The sequence below is a fragment of the Rattus norvegicus genome, chromosome 6 (assembly GCF_036323735.1).
Source record: "Rattus norvegicus strain BN/NHsdMcwi chromosome 6, GRCr8, whole genome shotgun sequence".
Taxonomy (NCBI): domain Eukaryota; kingdom Metazoa; phylum Chordata; class Mammalia; order Rodentia; family Muridae; genus Rattus; species Rattus norvegicus.
Genome location: NC_086024.1, coordinates 29659392 through 29679272, shown reverse-complemented (window position 1 = coordinate 29679272; position 19881 = coordinate 29659392). Strand labels below are relative to the sequence as shown.

General features: G+C 39.7%; 1 protein-coding gene across 9 annotated transcripts in view; it reads left to right on the top strand.

Moving 5' to 3' along the window:
* Positions 1-4242: 4242 nt before the first annotated feature.
* Positions 4243-19881, top strand: part of Spdya (speedy/RINGO cell cycle regulator family member A) — a 55616-nt gene continuing 39977 nt past the window's right edge. The window contains exons 1-4 of one of the 9 annotated variants that reach the window (XM_039111749.2): positions 4243-4382; positions 8220-8469; positions 10772-10830; positions 13991-14076. In XM_039111749.2, the coding sequence (XP_038967677.1) occupies positions 8238-8469; positions 10772-10830; positions 13991-14076 (377 nt within the window). In that variant the 5' untranslated portion in view covers positions 4243-4382; positions 8220-8237. The other 8 variants (XM_006239768.5, NM_138855.2, XM_063261530.1 and 5 more) reach the window with 8 other exon arrangements.

Genomic DNA, 19881 nt, shown 5'->3' with positions numbered 1-19881 from the left:
GGGAACTTACATATTCAAAGTCAAACATCCCCAGATACTTTCTTGTGCTGATTTCTATCCTTGTAGTGAGCCACTTCACATATTCCTGAGAAACTGGTATACTTACATAACACTGTATTTTTTACACATTCGTCCAATCAGTATTTTAAACAAGACTTGAAAGCAGAAGAGATTGTTGCCTCATTTGCAAAACAATGATTGTGTCATGGTTTCAAGAAAATCTGGAGAAAGGCCAGCAAAAATATTTTCAGTAAGGAACAAAAATTGGTACTGCGGAAGAAACTGTACAGAAAAGCAGATTTTATTTTATTTTTGTGTTAAATGACCAAGCTGAATGCTTGGTTTCAATAAAAAAAAAATTGCACAAAAACGAATTTTGCACAGCTTGTGTCTCCCAGTAACAGGGGCTGGGCTGGGGAAAGATGGGTATTCATGAATGTGGTTGCTATCCTTGGCACTTAGGGGTGCCGGAGAGGGAGAGGGAGAGGGAGGGAGAGAGGGAGGGAGGGAATGGGAAAAAGTCACCTTTCACCTATTAGGAATAGGTGTGGTGCGTGGGCAAAGGAAGAGGAGCATGCAGACTCTAAACAGTATTGGTAATCTGTTCCTTGGATATAAAGTCGGAGTGTGGGGATGGAGAGATGGCTCAGTGAGTGAAGAGCACTTAATGCTCTTGCAGAGGACCCAAGTTTTGTTTCCCCGAACCCATACCAGGCACCTCACAACCTCCAGTTACTCCAGTTCCCGGGCTCTCGTGTCCTCCTCTGACCTCTGATGGTACCTGCACACACTCAAATCTTTAGAAATGAAATGTTTGATGGGTGGTGCCTATTTACATCCTTGTAATTGGTGTGGTCTACACAGTTATATATGTTCTTTGTACATGTTCTTTTTAAGATACATACGATTTTCTTCATGCAAAATTGTATATGCAAAGAAAAATAGCTTTATTTTAAAAACCTAGTTACCTAAATGAGGACTGCCGAAAATGCAGTAAGGATTCAAGAGTTGCACAGCAGTCTGTTTCCATCTCTGTCACAGCTCTGTGGACAGGGTGTGAGATCTGAGGGTGAGACAGGGCTCAATAAAGCACCCTTGCTGGACTTCAAAAGACTACACTCCTGCGGCCCTGTTCCAATCCCTGCATATAGCAAGCAAGTCAGGCTCATTGATTTAAGCTGGCCTTGAAACATTGACATCAGAAGGAAATTTAAAATGGTGAAGAGAGCATATTATAAGCTAGGTTTTAATTTTTTTTAAAGTGGAAATGTTTCAGATATATTTAAGAAATCAAGAGTAGAGGCTGGAGGGTGTCTCAGTAGTTAAGAGTATCGACTGCTCTTCTGTCACCCACAATGATTCTCACAGCCATCTGTAATGAAAATCTGATTACCTTTTCTGATGTGTGTGAAGACGGTAGTCATATACATAAAATACTTTTAAAAAGGAAGACAGTATAATGTATAGTCCGAAAAATTGTGATTATGGATGCATTATTTAAGTATAGTGAGAACTGCTTCTGTTTCAGACTGCAAAAAATGGACGGGTCTCAAAATTCTCAGAAGGTGAATACCAAGAGCATGGTTCAGAGATTGAAGAACAGGAAGGACAAGAAGAGGCAAAAGAGTGTTTTAGAGGTGGCTAAACTGGAGCTGGAGAGATGGCTCAGTGGTTAAGAGCACTGACTGCTCTTCCAAAGGTCCTGAGTTCAAATCCCAGCAACCACATGGTGGCTCACAACCATCTGTAATGGGATCTGATGCCCTCTTCTGGTGTGTCTGAAGACAGCTACAGTGTACTTATAAATAAATAAATCCTGAAAAAAAAAAGATAAGGTACTTGAAAATTAAAAAAAAAAAAAAAAAAGAGGTGGCTAAACTGTTAAGAACACCAACTGCTCTTCCAGAGGTCCTGAGTTCAAATCCCAGCTACCACATGATGGTTCACAACCATCTGTAATGGGATCTGATGCCCTCTTCTGGTGTGTCAGGACAGCAACAATGTACAAGAAAAGGGAAAAGAGCCGGAAGATGATGGCTCCCACCTGTAGTCCTACTACTCAGAGGCAGAGGCAGGCAGATATCTCTGAATTCAGAGTTCAAGGCCAGCCTGGTCTACAGTTCCAGGACGACTATAAAGCTACACAGAGAAATGTTGTCTCAAACCAGAGAGACCACTTTTATGTGTGTGTGCCACCTGTGTGCCTGGTGCCTACAGTTAAGAAGAAGGGTGTTGGGTTCCCTAGGACTGGAATTACCAAGAGTTGTGAACTGCCATGAGTGCTGGGTATTGAAGCTAGATCCTCTGGAAGAAAACCCCAAAGAGACCACCAGGAACCTCAACTCCAATGCAAACACATGACAGCTTTATTCAAGCTCAAGCTTGGGACACAAATCTTCCTGATGCAACAGGAGGGAGATTGACCCTGAAACCACAGGCAGAGGCTTCCAAGCCTTGGCATCACATGGGAGGGTAAAGAATTTTGGCCCTTAAGGGGTTTACAGCACCTGGTTAAACCTCAAGGAGGGAGTATACATCAAAAAGGAGAGCCTTGACTTGGGAAAGACTAATATTCATAGCCCACTCTGTTATCAGCCAGCTGCAGCTGCGGTGTCTATTTTACAGCTGCCAGGGACAGTTTGTGATTTTCCTCAGACCTCAGGGGTTGGGGACCACGCCTCTCTAAGGGCAAGTTAACTTAAAATGGAGTTTATTCTGCTACCTCAGTCTTTTCTCTTCATACCCAGTGACATCTCTCCAGCCTCCAGAGACTTGTTTAAATATGGAATCATGTCAGAGTCTCAGATCTGAGAAAGACGAGAAAGAAACAATGCTTTCTGTGTATCTGTCCACTAATAAGCCCACAATATAAGATTTGTCCCAGGATGACACATTTGTGTTCGTACTAAGACATACTAAGGTCACTCAGCTGTCTGCAATTATACTGCCATTAAAAAAAAAAGTAATAGTAACTTCAAACCAGAACTCAAACTCCAGTGCATTCACATTGTACAAAAGTCTTAAACCAAAAAGGAACACAAGTGAGAACTGAAGGCCTCACTGGTTGTAACCTTTTAAGGCAAAAAGGGATCGAATGGAGGCCAGCCTTGACTACACAAAATCCTATTTTACAGTGTGTGTGTTGTGTGTGTGTGTGTACTTCACCTCTCAAGGCTTATGTGTCTTGTGTTCTAGTTAGTTCTGTATGTCATCAACTATTTTACAACATGTGCTGGAAAATCACACTTTATACTAATGGCAGAAAATTAGTGATCACAAAAATCCCTGACACCTGGGGGGAGGGCGAGGAGGGAAGACAGCAGGGAAGGCTCCTCAAGGAAAGCCAGATGAAGCATGGAGAAACCTCAAGAGTTTCTTGACAACACTTATTCACTTAAAGGCCATGGATAAAACAAAAACAAAAGAACCTCAAAAGCCTCCGTCCCCCAAGAAAAATTAGTTCTCAAAGTGATCCTTGTGATTTTTAGTGTAAATATAAGATGAGTTTGATGATCAGAGTTGCTGACCGAGGAATTAATTGCTGGGAAGTACCGCAAACAGGCGAGGCCGAATCTCTCTTAATGCTATAATTATAGTAACAGAAAACCATAGAAGCAGCATCAACCACCAGAATGATTTAAATATGGTCCCTTTCTGGAGTATGCACTCAGTGAGACTAACAGCATGGGAAAACGGATGCGGTGTGTCAACAGAAAAAAAAAAAAAAAAAAGCGGATTCTGCATTAGAGGGATGGGACTGGCGAGCATTGAATACGCAACTGCTATATCCCAGACGTCTCAGGAAGGCATGGGATGACAAAAGGAGCATTTAGGGCTGTGAACCGGAGAACGTTGCCCTCTCACTGAAGGCCACTTTATTCACACCTTTTGGGCTAGCGTAGTTGGTATCTTCCTCTTCTTACACACTTGTGCACACTCTGTTCTGGAAGCAGCATTCTCTCAGCACCCAGGTGCGAGGCGCGTGCAGAGAGGCTGGGAGGGAGAACGGTGGGCAGCTGTGGTCTGCAGGGCAGCTCCGTCTCCTCGTCCTGTACGGAGCTCCTCAACCGCTGCACACAGACAGCGTTCGCAGGAAAGCGCGATCGCATCAAGGAGGTCCAAAGAGCTAGAGCGGAATAACGGCAGAAGGTAAAGGCGCCCAGCTCAGCGCGGGGACGGGGCGGGGGCGGGGCGACAGCGCCGACCCCGCCCCCGGCTGATCCCGTGTTCTGATTGGCTCCATCGGCCGCGTGCTCCCGGCCCGCAGCTTAAGGCTGGTAAGCGGGTGTTGCGGCCTGCGGCTTGCGACCAGCGCGCAACCGCCTGAGGTAGATCGCTGAGGCGGAGGCTGCGGGCCGCTCGCGCTTCGCTGACCTGCACAGGTACCTTCGCCCGCACCGAGCGGCCGCGCCTGATGGCGAGTCCCGAGTGTCGGCGGCGCCTGTGCCCTCCGCTCGCTCCCTCAGTCCTGCGTGAGGAGGCGGGGATGCCGCAGCCCTCAGCGCCGCAGCTCCCGGTCTCGCGGCCTCGAGCGTCCGGTCCGCTCCAAGGGCCAGGACGTGGGCGAGCATCCCGGAGGCGGGGACAGGAGCTGGCGGCGCGGGGCGAGAGGAGGGACCCCCGGGCAAGCTGCGGAGACTGGCACTGCGGCCCCGGCAGGTGGCGTGGGGTGGTGCACGGTGGGGACCGAGGCTCTGCCTCTTCACGGGGTCGACACACGGGTCCTGCCACTTTGTTCCGTGACCCACGCCCTCGCCCCGAGTCGCCCCGGGGTATTGAGTTCTGAGCTGCTGTGGTCTCACCGCGACCCCCTAGCCGGTCTCTCCAAAAGAACGAACGTTCTCGTGCCTACTTGCCGCCAGTCGCCAGGGAATTGGCTGTTGATTTTCACACAGAAAAACTATTTCTATTTCATGATCCTGTCGCCAGACGCAGAGAGAACTTTCTTCAGATGCGTACAAAATTCAGGTGTATTTACAAAACAAGCAAACAAAAGAACCCTAAACCTCACAAGCCCAGACATCGTCTTTATGAATTTTGCTGAGAATTTTTTTTTCAAATGTTGGGTAGAATGCATGCAAGTGAATTAAGGGATCTTTACCTTATGCTGTAAGACTTTTCCTTGAGAGGGGCAAACCAGTATCTGCTCACCCTAAACAGGGAATCAGTGACAGACCAAAGTAGGAATTCCACCAAGTCCAGTTTGGAGAAGCCTGAGTTTACTGGGGTTACTTACAGGAGTATGGGTGAGGGCTTACTGACAGAAGCCTGTATAAAGCTGCTTCATGAAACACCCACCCAGCACCGGGGATGGCTGGGAGAGCTGCTCTCCTCAGTGGTCCTTAGGCTGTAGAACCTTGAAGAGGGGGCTGGTGAAGGTGTGAGTTATTTTTCAGAGCCTTGTTTTGTTTACTTTGTGAGTCTTAAGCAGCTTCCCTTTAGGACAGAATGTGTCTTGTTTGAAGAAAATTACATAGCTTCTCTTATTTCCCCTTTCACTCTTCCTCTTGAGAAATACCCCATCTTTTAATTTGTTTCCTCTATTTTTTTATTTGTTTCCTTTATTTCTTTCCTCTTTCAGGAGAACTCTTACTCTTTGATGCATCTAAACAAAGAGCTATATTAAAAAGATACTGCAAAGTGGAATTTGACACAAGCCGTAGTTTTTCTTTGTAAGCTCTTAACTGCACAACTTTGATCCAGTCTTATTAACTTCAGTGAATCTCTACTTGGGACATTGCCTTTTCCTGTTTTCTCAAGTCTTAGATGAAATAATCTGATACACGGAGTTTGCATTTTTGCATTGACCTATAGTTTCAATATAAAAACATTGTTTGAAAGTCACTTACCATTGAGTAAAAGTTAGCTCCTGGAAAATGTACCACAGTATTCTGTATTCTGGTATGTCCTACCTCTGAACCTAGCCCTGCCCCATCAATTTGAGAAGCTTGATGACTGTGTTGTTGTTGTTGTTTTCCCCAGAAGAAAGACAGATGAAGGAATCAAAAGACAAGAAAAATTGTAAAACTTATCATTCCTTTTATCTAATTTGATTGTTGGTTGGTTCTGTTTGGTTTTGAGATAGAGTCTCTATGTGTTGTCCAGGCTTGTTCTCAGACTAAAGATATAGCTGTGCTACAGGTACTGTGGCTAGCAATCCTCTACCTAGTTCCTCTCCCTCTCCCTCTCCTGCTCCCTTCCTCCCTCCCTCCTTCTATCTTCCTCCTGCCCTTTCTACACACACCACACACACCCCACTTGTATTCCTGCTGCCTTCCAAGGCCAGAAGGCATCGAATCCTCTGGAACTGGAGTTGGATGCTTATGAACCCCTGTGTGAGTGTTGAGAATCAAACCCGGATTCTGTGGAAGAATGGCTAGTGCTCTTAACTGTTGAGCCATCTCTCTAGATCCTCTGCCTAATTCTTAATATACCCTACATTGATTAACACTGTAGCCACTAGCCTTATGCGACCATTAAGTACCCGAATTTGTCTCGGTACAAATAAGAGTACAGTTTTTACTTAATTTAAATATGAAGTGGAAAGAGTATAAAATAGTCTCTTATATATTTTTTTTGTTATTGTTGGGCTTTTTTTTTCCAAAACAGGGTTTTTCTGTATAGCAGCCCTGGCTGTCCTAGAACTCAGTTTGTAGACCAGGCTGGCCTTGAACTCACAGAGATCTGCCTACCTCTGCTTCCCAAATTCTGGGATCGAAGGCATGGGCCATCACTGCCCAGCCCTACTTCATTTTTATAAACTATATTTCAAACTATTTAACGATTAGCATCAAAATTGAGATATGTATAAAATATTTAAAATGTATCAGACTTAAATGATTTAGGATATAAAATATTTCATTAATTTTTATATTGAGAGATGTTAAGCCTATGTTAGATCTATTGCACTAGACATATCAAAATTAACTTCCTTTTTTAAGCACTGAGGATTGAGCCCAACTCATGTGTGCTAACAAATAGCTATAGTTCCAGCCCTCATGGTTTTTTTTTTTTAAATACAGCTTTAAAAATATAAAACTGTGGGGGACTGGAGATGGTTCAATGGTGAAGAGCACTGGCTGCTTTTCCAGAGGGTCCAGGTTCAATTCCCAGCACCCACGTTGTGTTCACAACTGTCTGCTATTCCAGTACATCTGATATTCTCACACAGATATGTGCAAGCAAAATACCAATGCACATAAAATAAAAATGCATACGAAATATAAAACTACGGATGTGGCTCTCAGATTGGATAGTATTGACACTACCCAGCTAGTTTTCATATTGGTTCTAGCCTTACCTCCAGCAGGGAAGATTTTAAGAGTCAGGAGAGAAAATCTGTACATAGCTCTTTGAATGCCAAGCAGTGTGGCTGCCTGGGTCACTATGAGTCATAGACTCAGAGGTTCTCATTGGTATCTTGGAGTTGTTCCTTTGTCTATTGATATCTCAATTCCTTACTATTATAGAAAAAATTTGGCCAAAAAGTAATATAATTGTAATATTCACTAGTCATCACCAAACCCCAAATAGTAATGAGCATTCACATTGTTGGATAATGACAGATAAATTTCATTCCAGACTTTCATAGCACTATATACTATATGCCTATACCATATGCTTAGAGTCAGCTATTCAGATAGAATGGCAACAAATTTAAAATTAGATTAATTTACAGCTGTGCATAGTGGTATACAGCTTTAAACCCAGACTCAGGAGGCAGAAGCATGCAGATCTCTTAAGAGTTGAGGCCAGCCTAGTCTACCTAATGAGTTTCAGGCCAGCCAAGAACTACATATTGAGACTCCATCTCAACAACACACACTCACACACAGCATGAGTTTATAAAAAGCCTGCAAAGCACATGTGCCATTTATTTGCTAAAACTTTTCAGAAAATACCAATAACTGCCTATTGAATATGGAAAATTTGTGATCAAGGAACACTTACCAGGAAAAAAGAATAAACAAGTTTCAGATTTGATTTTGCATTCCAGAATAACCAAAGCCAAAAGGAACAAGAGGGAGTATACCATTTACCCAGAGGAAGCATAGCATTTCTGAGCACTGTAAGAACAATTTCTAATATGATTCAGTGTTACAACTAACGTTTTAATAGCAAAATCAACATTCTATATGATTGCATATGATAGTATCCAGCTAGTTTTTATATAGAAATGCATGAATGTGATCAATAATTTTGTATTTTTATTTTTATAGGAATCTTGGGAAGCTAAAATGCGGCATAATCAGATGTGTTGTGAGACACCACCTACTGTCACTGTTCATGTAAAATCAGGTTCAAATAGGTCACATCAAACTAGAAAGCCTGTTAGTCTGAAGCGTCCTATTCTTAAAGATAGTTGGCAAGCATCTGAAAAAAATGCACATAATAACAAACCTAAGCGGCCCAGAGGGCCTTGTCTAATTATACAGCGTCAGGAAATGACTGCTTTCTTTAAATTATTTGGTAGGTGTAAAACATTTTATTAGTCTAGTGTTCTTAAAAATTAGAATGTAAATCTGTTTTGTCAGTTTTTTACAGTGTATTTATTTGTGCGGGGTGGGGGAGTGCACACATTCACCATGTTTGTGGCGGTCAGAGGACAACTTACTGTGAGTAGGTTCTCTCCTTCCATCATATACATCCCAGGGATTGGACACAGGTTGTCAAGCCCTGTGGTGGTAAGTGCTTTTGCCCACCAAGCCATCTTGCTAGCCCTCTTTTGTCATTTTATAATGAAAACATCCAAATTGATCTGTTTAGGCTATTTAAATGCCAAGCGTATGTTTTGAGCAATTCAGGAAACCAGTTTTGTTTGACCTAAAAGAGTATAGAGATTCAGTTGAGGTACCAACTCAATTTGACTATGCCAGAAGGTGTTTTCCAAGACTTTTATAGCTAAAACAAAGCAAAATAGGAATATTGATCAATCTAGAAAGTCTCAGTCTTATCTTTTGGATTATTGTTTAAAAGTAAGAACAGTTATCAACATGTTCATATAATGAAGTTGAAATATATAATAGATATACAATATATAAGACTACTTTGTTTATATATTTATTAACAGACAAATAGAGACTTCTTTGTAGTATTTATACCAGACAAGAAAGGAGCCTGCTTTTGCAGGTGTGGCAGCAAGGTAGACATTAGAATAAGGGATAGGGTCAATGTTTCCTGATATGAAATCAAATTATACCACACAATCCACAGACCTTCTTGTTTATAGAGGAAGGCTATGTGAACGTAAGCAAACTTGACAGAAAATAAAGGATATCAAAATTCAATGATGACATAAAATACGTAAGGGATACAAACAATTTACAAAGATTTCCCCATCAGAATGTAGAGTGGTAAATGTTTACATTTCTCACTAAGAATAAAACAAAATTATTACCCACATACTTTCCTTTACTCCTCCCACTTTGTTTTAGAAAGGGTCTCACCAGGGGCTGGGGATTTAGCTCAGTGGTAGAGCGCTTACCTAGGAAGCACAAGGCCCTGGGTTCAGTCCCCAGCCCCGGAAAAAAAAAGAACCAAAAAAAAAAAAAAAAAAAAAAAAAAGAAAGAAAGGGTCTCACCTATGTCAGGCTAGCCTTAAACTCTTTATGTAGCCAAGGATGACCTTGAGTTTCTAATCCTCCTTCCTTGAGCTGCCAATACTGGGATCACAGACAAGCCAAATTCCTATTTTGTTGGTCATCTCCAGCCCTTATCCACAAACTTTTTGAATACTCTTCAGAATCCTCAGAAAACACTCGAATCTACCATTTTAGTTAACTTGTGAAATAGAAACAGAATTAACAAAACTAATTCTGAGAAAATCAATAGTCATTCCTAGAATTTTCCAAATATTAATTACAATGGCATAACATAACTTGCCAAATGAACATAAAGAACTTTTGCCTTTTTAATAGAATGAAGGGGACTTTCTTATATTCTGACAGTTTTCAACATATTTTGAGGTTATTTTAATGCTTTCAAATAAAAATGAGTAGTGTTGTTTTGTTTTGTTTTTGTGATGTTGGCCTTTGTTGTGTTCTCTTTGTTTTTGTTTTGAGACAGGGTCTTAACCATGTATCCCTGGCTGCCTGGAGTAAACCAGACGAGCCTTGAACTCACAGAGATCTGCCTGCCTCTGCTTCCCCAGTGCTGGGATTAAAGGCATGCACCACTACTCTGGGGTAGATATTATTCTTGATTTTGTTGATCTTTCTATCCTAATCAATTTTCTCAAAATTAAATGCTACTTATAAATGTAAGTAAAAGTTGAAATTATTTATATACACATGTTTATATTTTTGTTTGAATAATAAGTAGACTAGAGAGGAAATAGGAGGAAAGGATTTCCCCCATCCAAAAAAACCCCTGGACCTTAAGAGGAGAAGGTAATAGAAAAACAATACGCTCAGAACAGTATTAAGTTGTTTTTTTCTTAGAAGATGAATTATCTTGCACCAGATTCCATTTCTGCCTCTTAAGATTGACACTGCAAAAGAACCAAGAGCTGGTACCTAACAGCCTGTTGGATACTCAGGAAACTCAGAAATATTATTCTCCTTTAAATCTGAGTATAAGCATAATAAAGGGAAACAGATGGGAAACGCACAGTCCTTGCAATGATAAATATACTAAAAAAACTGACAACTTCACATTAGCAACCATTTTTGTTTAATTTCTAAACATTACTTTAAAATGTCTCAGTTTAGAAATGATTTCTTCAAAAGAAAACATATTTAAGAAGATAACTCATAGCTATCTTTTGTTATAGATGATGATTTAATTCAAGATTTCTTGTGGATGGACTGCTGCTGCAAAATCGCAGACAAGGTAAACTAGAAATAGTATAATCATAAACCATCACTGTTATGTTACTAGACCATAAAAAGTTTTATGATTTAACAAGAACTTTCTCCTTCATTACGGTTAGAAAAATAGCTAGCCTACATTCTCTCTTCAGATCAAAAGTCTTTTGGTGTGTGTGTGTGTGTGTGTGTGTGTGTGTGTGTGTGTGTGTGTGTGTGTGTGTGTGTCAGCATGTATGCCATAGCCAGTATGTGGTCTGAAGACAATTTATAGCCAGAGTTGGTTCTCTCCTTCTACCGTGTGGGACATAGGAATTGAACTCAGATCATCAGACTTGACAGCGTGTGCCTTTGCCATTGAGCCATCTAACTGTCCCCCAAAGCAGAATTCTTACACTTAATTTTTATCAAATCTGTTTGGAAACAAGAATCAATAGAGATACCATACTTTGGTGGGGGAAGTGCAAGGATACATTTTCACTCCAGCCTTGCCTTGCCTCAGCCTCCTAAGAGCTAGGATAACAGACATGTTCTGTGCTCAGCTAGATTCAGTACATTTTGGTTACCTTTAATTGGTATGGAGAAAAAATTCTTGAAACTCATGCCACTAAGGGAATTTTCTGTAAGTTTGAAATATTTTATAAATAATTTAGACATAAAAGTCCAATTGTCTTTTTAAACAGTTTTATTACTATTTCAGTAGGCATTAAGTTGCTGTTACTATAATTTATGATGGTATAAATAATCTCTTATTCCATGTTGGAATTCCTCACTGACAGATAACAACCATAGAACAGCACTGTCACATTTTTTTGAGAAACACTAGACAAAAGAAAATTGAGAATTATTCTATAAAACAAATGGCTTGTGAGACACAAAAATAGATTAGCAGTTAAAAGCACTTGTTGCTCTTCCAGAGAATTCAAATTTGCTTCTTAGCACCCCGATCTGGCTGCGTACAGCTACCTGTAAGTCCATCTCCAGAGAGCATGGGTTTACTTGTGCATTTGTGCACACATTCACACACATGCTCACATTCACGCATAATTAAAAATATTTGTAAAATAATGAATCATTCTCTTTTTGGTTAGTATACAAAGAAATTAATTTCATTGTGACATTTTGATTCACGTGTATCATTATTCCCTCCCCACCCCACAGGTTTAACTATGTAACACTGGCTGACCTAAAACTTTCCCTGTAGAGTTGGACTGGAAGCTATTTACCTACCTCTGCCTCCAGAGTGAGGGGATTACAGGACTGTGCCACAGTGTCCATCTACTTTATTTTCACTCAGACTAGTCATGCATTATCCTCTTCCTAGTAATCTCACAGGCCAAAATTAGTTGAACATGTTCTCAATTAGATATTGGAGTCCCATAAACTGTCAAATATATTAGGAATAGTGATGGTAAATGCTTTTTGGTGGACATATTCCAATATGTTTGTATGCTTTTGAGTCAGCTGAAAAGTTGTCCTTTTGCTTTTGTAGATATTCATTTAGACTAGGCAGTCATATATTAATTAAGTCCAATAACAGTTAAAATATAAATAAAAATAAAAGAATGCTCAGAAAATTAGCTTCTGATTTCATACTAAATGTCAAAATGAAGGCTTTTATTTCATACTTAAATGTGACAAAGATAAAAATGTGTAATTTTTTAATTTGGGAGGCTGGGGAATCTGCTAGTGGATCAGAGCGCTTCCTGTTCTTGCAGAGGACCCGGGTTCAGTTTCCAGTACCCACATCAAGTGACTCAGAACTGCATTGAGCTCCATCTCCAGGGTAGCTGGAGATTCCTGGCTTCCTCAGGCAACTACAGCACACACACACACACACACGTAATTTAAAACTAAAGTTGTTTTTCAAAAAATATTTTGGAAACCTTTTTTAAAAGCTTTAATTTTATGTATTTGGGTGTTTAGCTTGTACATATGTCTGTACCACTTGCATGCCTGGTGTCTTTGAAGGCCAGAAAAAAAGTATCAAATCCCCACGAACTGGGTTTGTAAACAGTTATAAGCCGCCATATGAGAGCTAGGAATCAAACTCTGTGTCCTCTTGAATAGACAGTGCTGTTCTCTGTGGAAACTAGTTTAGAAACATTAAAGCACATACAACATATAATAAAACAAAGATCTTCCTGTGGTTCTTAAAAATAATCAACCTATTTTTGTTTGTTTTCGGGAATGTAAACTATTTTGAGGTAAATCTGAGGCATACTAACATTTTATGATAGACATTTGATAATTCGATGCGGGTGGGATACGTACAACTGCATCAGGTGAAGGTGCCTGATGACCCGGTTGGTCCCAGGATCCACATGGTGGAAGGAGAGGATGGAACCGACTTCTTCATCCCCACCCCTGGGTAGTAGCCTGACATATAACATAAGTAAACAAAAAACAATAAATGAATATAAATAAGGGTAAAATTTTAATAAAATATCCAAAAAATTTAATCTTTTAAAACAATCAAAGTATCACTTTTCAAATAAACAGTAATGATATAACCAAATATTCAAGTTGGTTTAGAGTCGTGGCAAGCAGTACAGTTTATGTGCTTTAATGTTGCTGTGCAGCAGGGGGCAGTGTTTGAAAAGTAACTGACCCAGAAGACTTGACTATGTTATTTCAAAAAATCCTTTACATAGAAATGAAGGGAGCCCTGGAGTCATTTGTTGTATGATGCCCTTACAAGATAGTGAACAAGACAGAAAAACCATATTCATATTATAACTTGTTTAACATTAGAGTTTGGCATATGTTCTAATAAGCTAATTGTGTGTCTTTTTAATAAGACATTTAAAATGTTTTCTCACTGAAAGTTAGGCCTTGCTATACAGTTTTAAAACTATTGGTGAATCTAGGTGAAAGACGCTTGACTACTCATTGAACTATTTCAATTTCTTTATAAGTTTGAAATATAAGATAGAAAAAAGTAGAGTTTTAGTTTTAGAATACACCAGCTATGATAAAATTTAGAAATCCTCCTCACTAAATATAATAAATTATCAATAATTCTTTCTCACACTATTCAAGTGAATCAACTATAGGGGCCAAACAATAAGTACTCTGGTGATTGTATAAAGGGAAATATTGCCTTAGTTTAAAGTCAACTATCTTATAGCAGTTGTATTAGTGAAAGCAAACCATTAATACTCATTTCTAACTTTTCCTTGTAGTATCTTTTGGCTATGACCTTTGTTTATTTCAAGAGAGCTAAATTTACTATAAGTGAACATACCAGGATAAATTTCTTTATTGCTCTGTAAGTATGCTTTCTACTAAGTGAATTTTATTGGTTATTTACAATATGTGTGATCTGTAATTTAAAGCAGAAATATTTAAATTTTATGGCTATTTTTAATAGGCCTCATTGTATATGGAAATTATATATTTTTCACTTCAATAGGATAGTTTTGTGCTCTTTTTTTTTTTTTTTTTTTTTTTTTTTTTTTTGGTTCTTATTTTTGGAGCTGGGGACCGAACCCAGGGCCTTGCGCTTCCTAGGCAAGCGCTCTACCACTGAGCTAAACCCCCAACTCCGTTTTGTGCTCTTTTCATTGCCTTACATTACAGGCCAGAAATTTGTTGTTCCCACTTCAGGTTACATTGTATCTTTTACATTTTTAACAGTGCTCTCATATAAACTTCCCCAACACACACACTCACTCTCTCTCTCTCTCTCTCTCTCTCTCTCTCTCTCTCTCTCTCTCTGTGTGTGTGTGTGTGTGTGTGTTTGTTTGTTTGTTTTATTTTGTTTTGTTTTTTTGAAACAGTGTAGCCTTGTCTATGCTGGAACTCACTCTGTAGGCCAAGCTAACCTTGAACTCACAAAGATCCACTTACCTCTGCTTCCTGAGTGCTGATTAACAGTGTATACCACCACATCCAGCAAGTTATATATATTTTAAAAGCCAGACTATTTTCTTTTAAATTGCCAGTTAGTATGTAATAAAACCATCATCATACTTTTATAATGTGAGCCTTTGAGGAAAATGTTTTTGCATATATTCTTTGTAGGTCTATATCTAAAAGATAGGAATTACATATATTTAATACTTTTGTGTTCACTGATGGTGTCATCAGACACTGAATATTGTTTATTTTCCAGATTTTCTGTTGATATCACATTAACTAGTGATAACTTTGCTATTTGTTAAATTGTTTTAATGATGTCTTTTTCTAATTTATAGGTCATAATTTAGTTAGGAAAAAATATAATTTCAGGCTGACATAAAACTCAGTGGTGGAATTCTTGCCTAGTATGCACAAAGCTCTGGGTAACTCCTCAGCACTGCCCTGCCCTCTGACAGGGTCTCTTTGTATAGACCTGGCTGTTCTGGAACCTGTTCTCTAGACCAGGCTGGCCTTGAATTCAGAGATCTACCTGCCTCTACCTGCTGAGTGCTGGGATTAAAGATGTGTGCCACCATTCAGCACTAAGCTTAAACGTAAGAGTCCAATTTAGAAACTGTGGTATGCCGGGAAGTAGAGTGCTTCCCTTATATGCACGAAACCTTGGGTTCCGTTACTAGCAACTCCCCCTCCCCAACCAAGAAAAGAACAAAGAATATGCTTTTTCTACCCTATACTTGGACACAGTGATGCAACGAGAATGTATATACATAATTTTAAGTGTTAAATTAGGGAACTATATACAAGCATTGCAGCACTGGGGGCTGGAGAGATTGGCTCAGTAAGATGGCTGCTCTTCTAGAGGACTGGGGTTCAATGCCCAGCACAGCTATCAGGTCCAGAGAATCTGATGCTCTCTTCTGGCCTCTGTGGGCACTAGGCACACCCATGGTTCACAGATACACATGCAGACATGACACTCAAATACATAAAAATAAATAAATAGAAAACACCGGAGTATCACAATAGTTGTCAGCATTGAGGAGTAAGTTTTTTTTAATTAATTTTTATTTATATGAGTACACTGTAGCTGTCTTCATACACACCAGAAAAGGGCATCAGATCCCATTACGGATGGTTGTGAGCTACCATGTGGTTGCTGGGAATTGAACTCAGGACCTCTGGAAGAGCAGGCAGTGCTCTTAACCCCTGAGCCATCTCTCCAGCCCCGAGGAGTAAGTTTTAATATCTATTTAATTCAGAATCAGAATTGGTCGAGAAATCAGACCAGAAGAGCTTGATCTATGATTAAGTAGACATTTTCTAGAACATAGGGGAAAAAAAGAGCTGAAGTTAACATTTGATGATGATTGGTTAACTGGAAGAATTTAATAGTAATAGCTAATTCTATTATGTGTAATATTATGTATAAATCACCACATCTTATATATTTATACATTTAGTTTTCTTGGGTTTTGCTTTTTTTTCTTCAAGACAGGGTTTCTCTGTGTGTAGCTCTAGAACTCCTGTAGAGCAGGCTGGCCTCAAACCCACAGAGATCCACCTGCCTCTGCCTCCAGAGTGCTTAAAGCCATGCACCACCACTGCCCAGCCCATGTAGGCTTCTTTTTTTTTTTTTAAAGATTTATTCATTTATTATATATGAGTACACTGTAGCTGTCTTCAGATACACCAGAAGAGGGCATTGGATCTCTTTACAGATGGTTGTGAGCCACCATGTGGTTGCTGGGAATTGAACTCAGGACCTCTGGTAGAGTAGTCGGGTGCTCTTAACCGCTGAGCCATCTCTCCAGCCCCCATGTAGGCTTCTTATGAAATGCATTTTTTGTTCCTGTTTTATAGACAAGGAAACACTTTGACTTTATAGACAATAAAGCACTTTGAAGGTCAGGGAAATGAGTGAGAGGCCAGGTATCGTAGTACACAGCCATTTCCCCACCATTTAGGAAGCTGAGGTGGGAGGATCATGAGTTTGAGGCTAGCCCGGGCAAGAAAAAAAGCAGAGATGCAAATGCATGTATGATATTCCCAAGACCCAAACTCAGCCTTAATACTGTTAATTTGCCATTTATATATTTCAGTATTAAATCCATATTCAGTATCATACTATTGTGTAGTTTTCTCCATCTGAGAATTAAAGACAAACCAAAATTGCTGTAGTGCAAATCTAAGTAGAAGCCTGAAATTGGACTTGTTTCACTTGTTTTGTAGTTATAGCCACTGTGTAGTTATCATTTAAGATTGCACTGCTTAACATATTATATTATATTTCAGGTAACCTGAATTATAATTTCCATCCTGTGTCCAATCGTGTTTTCTGTAGACTCACTCAGTATTTCTTTTCATTAAGCATCTCTTATTAGCCACAGTTCTAAAGCTCACAATTTCTTTCTGTACAGTCATGTAATGTTTCCTTTCGGTATTCTTGTAACACCCTGAATTTCTTTTTCCTCTTATTTTTTTTTTAATTTTTTGAGACAAGGTATTTGTAGCCTAGGCTGGCCCCAAACTCTGTGTAGCCAAGGATGATCTTGACTGGATCCTCCTTCCTTCCTACCTTTGCCTTCCAAATGCCACCATGCCCAGCAATACTGTGTCATCCTCCCACATCCTCTTCTACACTTACTGATTATGTGCTTTTTTTCCCTCCTTTGCCTAGTTATTGAATGAGTTCAAATCCAGCCAAGGCAATTTAGAAAGACTTTGACTTAAAATAAAAGGTAAAAAGAGGAGTGGAATTCAGTCGGTGGTAGAACACTTGCCTAACATGCTGAGGTCTTTAGCCTTCCTTTCTAGCTAACTTTAAGCCTTTTCAAAAATGCTGATAGAACCTACTTGGGGTTAGATCAGCTTCCTTGGCTTGAAGATATCTTTCAACAAAGAACCCTAGTAGAAAATCCTAGCTACTATCCTTCAAATCTTCCCCATTTCCTCTGTTAATTTCCTTTGAAATCCATTGAATATGCTGTTATATACTGTATTCTGCTTTCCAAATCTGTTTAACAATTTGGAGGTATTGCCTAAACACTGGCAGATTTTAATGAGTGTAGTAAGTGTTTCTATTTAGGAATCTATATTATAAATAGATGGGCATGATAGCCCTCTCCTGTAATGCTCTCAGTATGCAGGAGGCTGAGCTAGAATGATCCTAGACTAAGACCAGCATGGATTATATAGGGAATTCCAGGCTAGCTTGAGCTTTGTGAAACGATCCTGTCTTAACCCACCTGCACTCCCACCACATGCACAGACACATGCTTTAACCCACCACTCAGGAGACAGCAGCAGTCTCTGAGTTTGAGGCCAGTCTGGTCTACACAGGTCTAAGTATCCAGGACATCATAGTGAGACCTTGTCTAACAAACAAACAAAAAGATCAAGAAAGAAAGAAACCTTTGTAAATATCTGTACCTTGAGCATCACGGGCATGAAGGAAAGGCATTACTAGGTGGGTTTAAGGAGTGAAGGTAGAGAGCCCTTCCCTCTGCCCCTGAATGCTCACATTCCTTCTGAACAGGAGATTAGCTGTAGGATTCTGGGGAGGGGAGAATAAAGAGCGTAGTATGTATGAAGAATCTTGCAGTCACGGGCTCAGTTAAGTTTGGTGTCATTGTTTGGCTAGCTTGTTGCCTGTAATGATGGGCAGCTTGGAGCCATATATAAGCTCCATACTGCTCAGCATGTGGCACAGGCAAAGGTGACTGCTTCTGGCCTTTTGCATGGAGGACACAAAGAAGCAGTTAGAGTCACATGGATAGTTGATAATACTCAATGCAGTGGCAACTACCTCAGTGTTACACATTTTTTATATTCTCTGAGCTACATTTTGGATATTTCTTTAAATTTATCTTCCATTACTAATTCAATCTTCATTATATTTGTTAAGCATTTTATGTATACTATTTTTAATTTTTTTCAAATACACTTATTTTTACAAATGTTTTAGTTATTTTATTTGTTTGAGTATGTGACTATGTATATGTGTGAGTTTATGTGCACCATTTACATTAGGTGCCTGGAAAGGTCAGAAGATGGTGTGAGATCCTCTGGAACTGGAGTTCGAGGTATTATGAGATGCTGGATATGGGTACTAAGAACTGAAGCCAGGTCCTCTGCAAGAGCAGTAATCGCTCTTCACCACAGAGCTATCTCTCCAACCTGGACACAGTTATTTTTGTATTCTGTTTAGATTTGGGGTTCTGTTCTGCTCATGGTGTCTTGCTTCCTTGTATGTTTGGAATGTCTTTGTTGTAAAAGTGACCTGTGGAGCCTGCACTGCTTCTGACTGGGAATCTATCCCATTATTAACTTTATACCTGTAACATCTTGCCTCATTTTTGTTTTTGTGGAACAGGGTTGCATGTGGCCCAGGCTGGACTCAGACTTACTATATAGCTGAGAATAGCTTTGACCTCATGGTTCTTCTGCTTGAATTCCTTAAATACTGGGATTAGAGATGTGTACCAACACACTAGTTTAATGTGTCTTTCTTTTCTGACTGCTTTTAAAGATTTTTATCAATGCTTTTGAGCAATTCATCTATGATGTACCATCATATAATTTTCATGTGATTTCTTGTTTCTTATTCATTTCTTATTCAACTATAAGTGTAGTTTCAATGTATCTACTTTTTTGAGCATATCGGATAGTTAGAGTAAGGGGGTAGAGAGGTGTCTAAGGGGTTAAGAGCACTGGCTGCTCTTCCAGAGGATCTGGGTTCAGTTTCCAGCACCCACATGACCGCTCACATCTGTCTCTAATTCCAGTTCCAGAAGATCTGACCCCCTCAAGCAAACATACATGAAGGCAAAACCAACAAACAAAATAAGAGTAAATTATATTAAAATAGTTATAAATGTTTTAATGTCCTCCTGTATATCAGTTTTGCGTTGGTTTTGATTGAGTATTTTCCTTATCATGGTTTGTATTTTTCTGCTTATTTTTATGTCTGGTCCCCCTCAAGTATTTGGCAAAATACTGACTTCCAAATGTGTATGAGGGATCTGTTTGAATATAGCCCAAAGAAAGATAAGAAAAGAGAGTACCCTACAGTCATTCATCTAGAACTATAAACAGTTCTCCTTAGCCAGAGTGAAAAGCCACAGTTCCTGGAATAATAAGGAAAATACCCTAGAAAAGTCTTGCCTTGGAAAGGAGCTAGTAAGGTCCAGATTGAACATTGTTTGCAGATTCA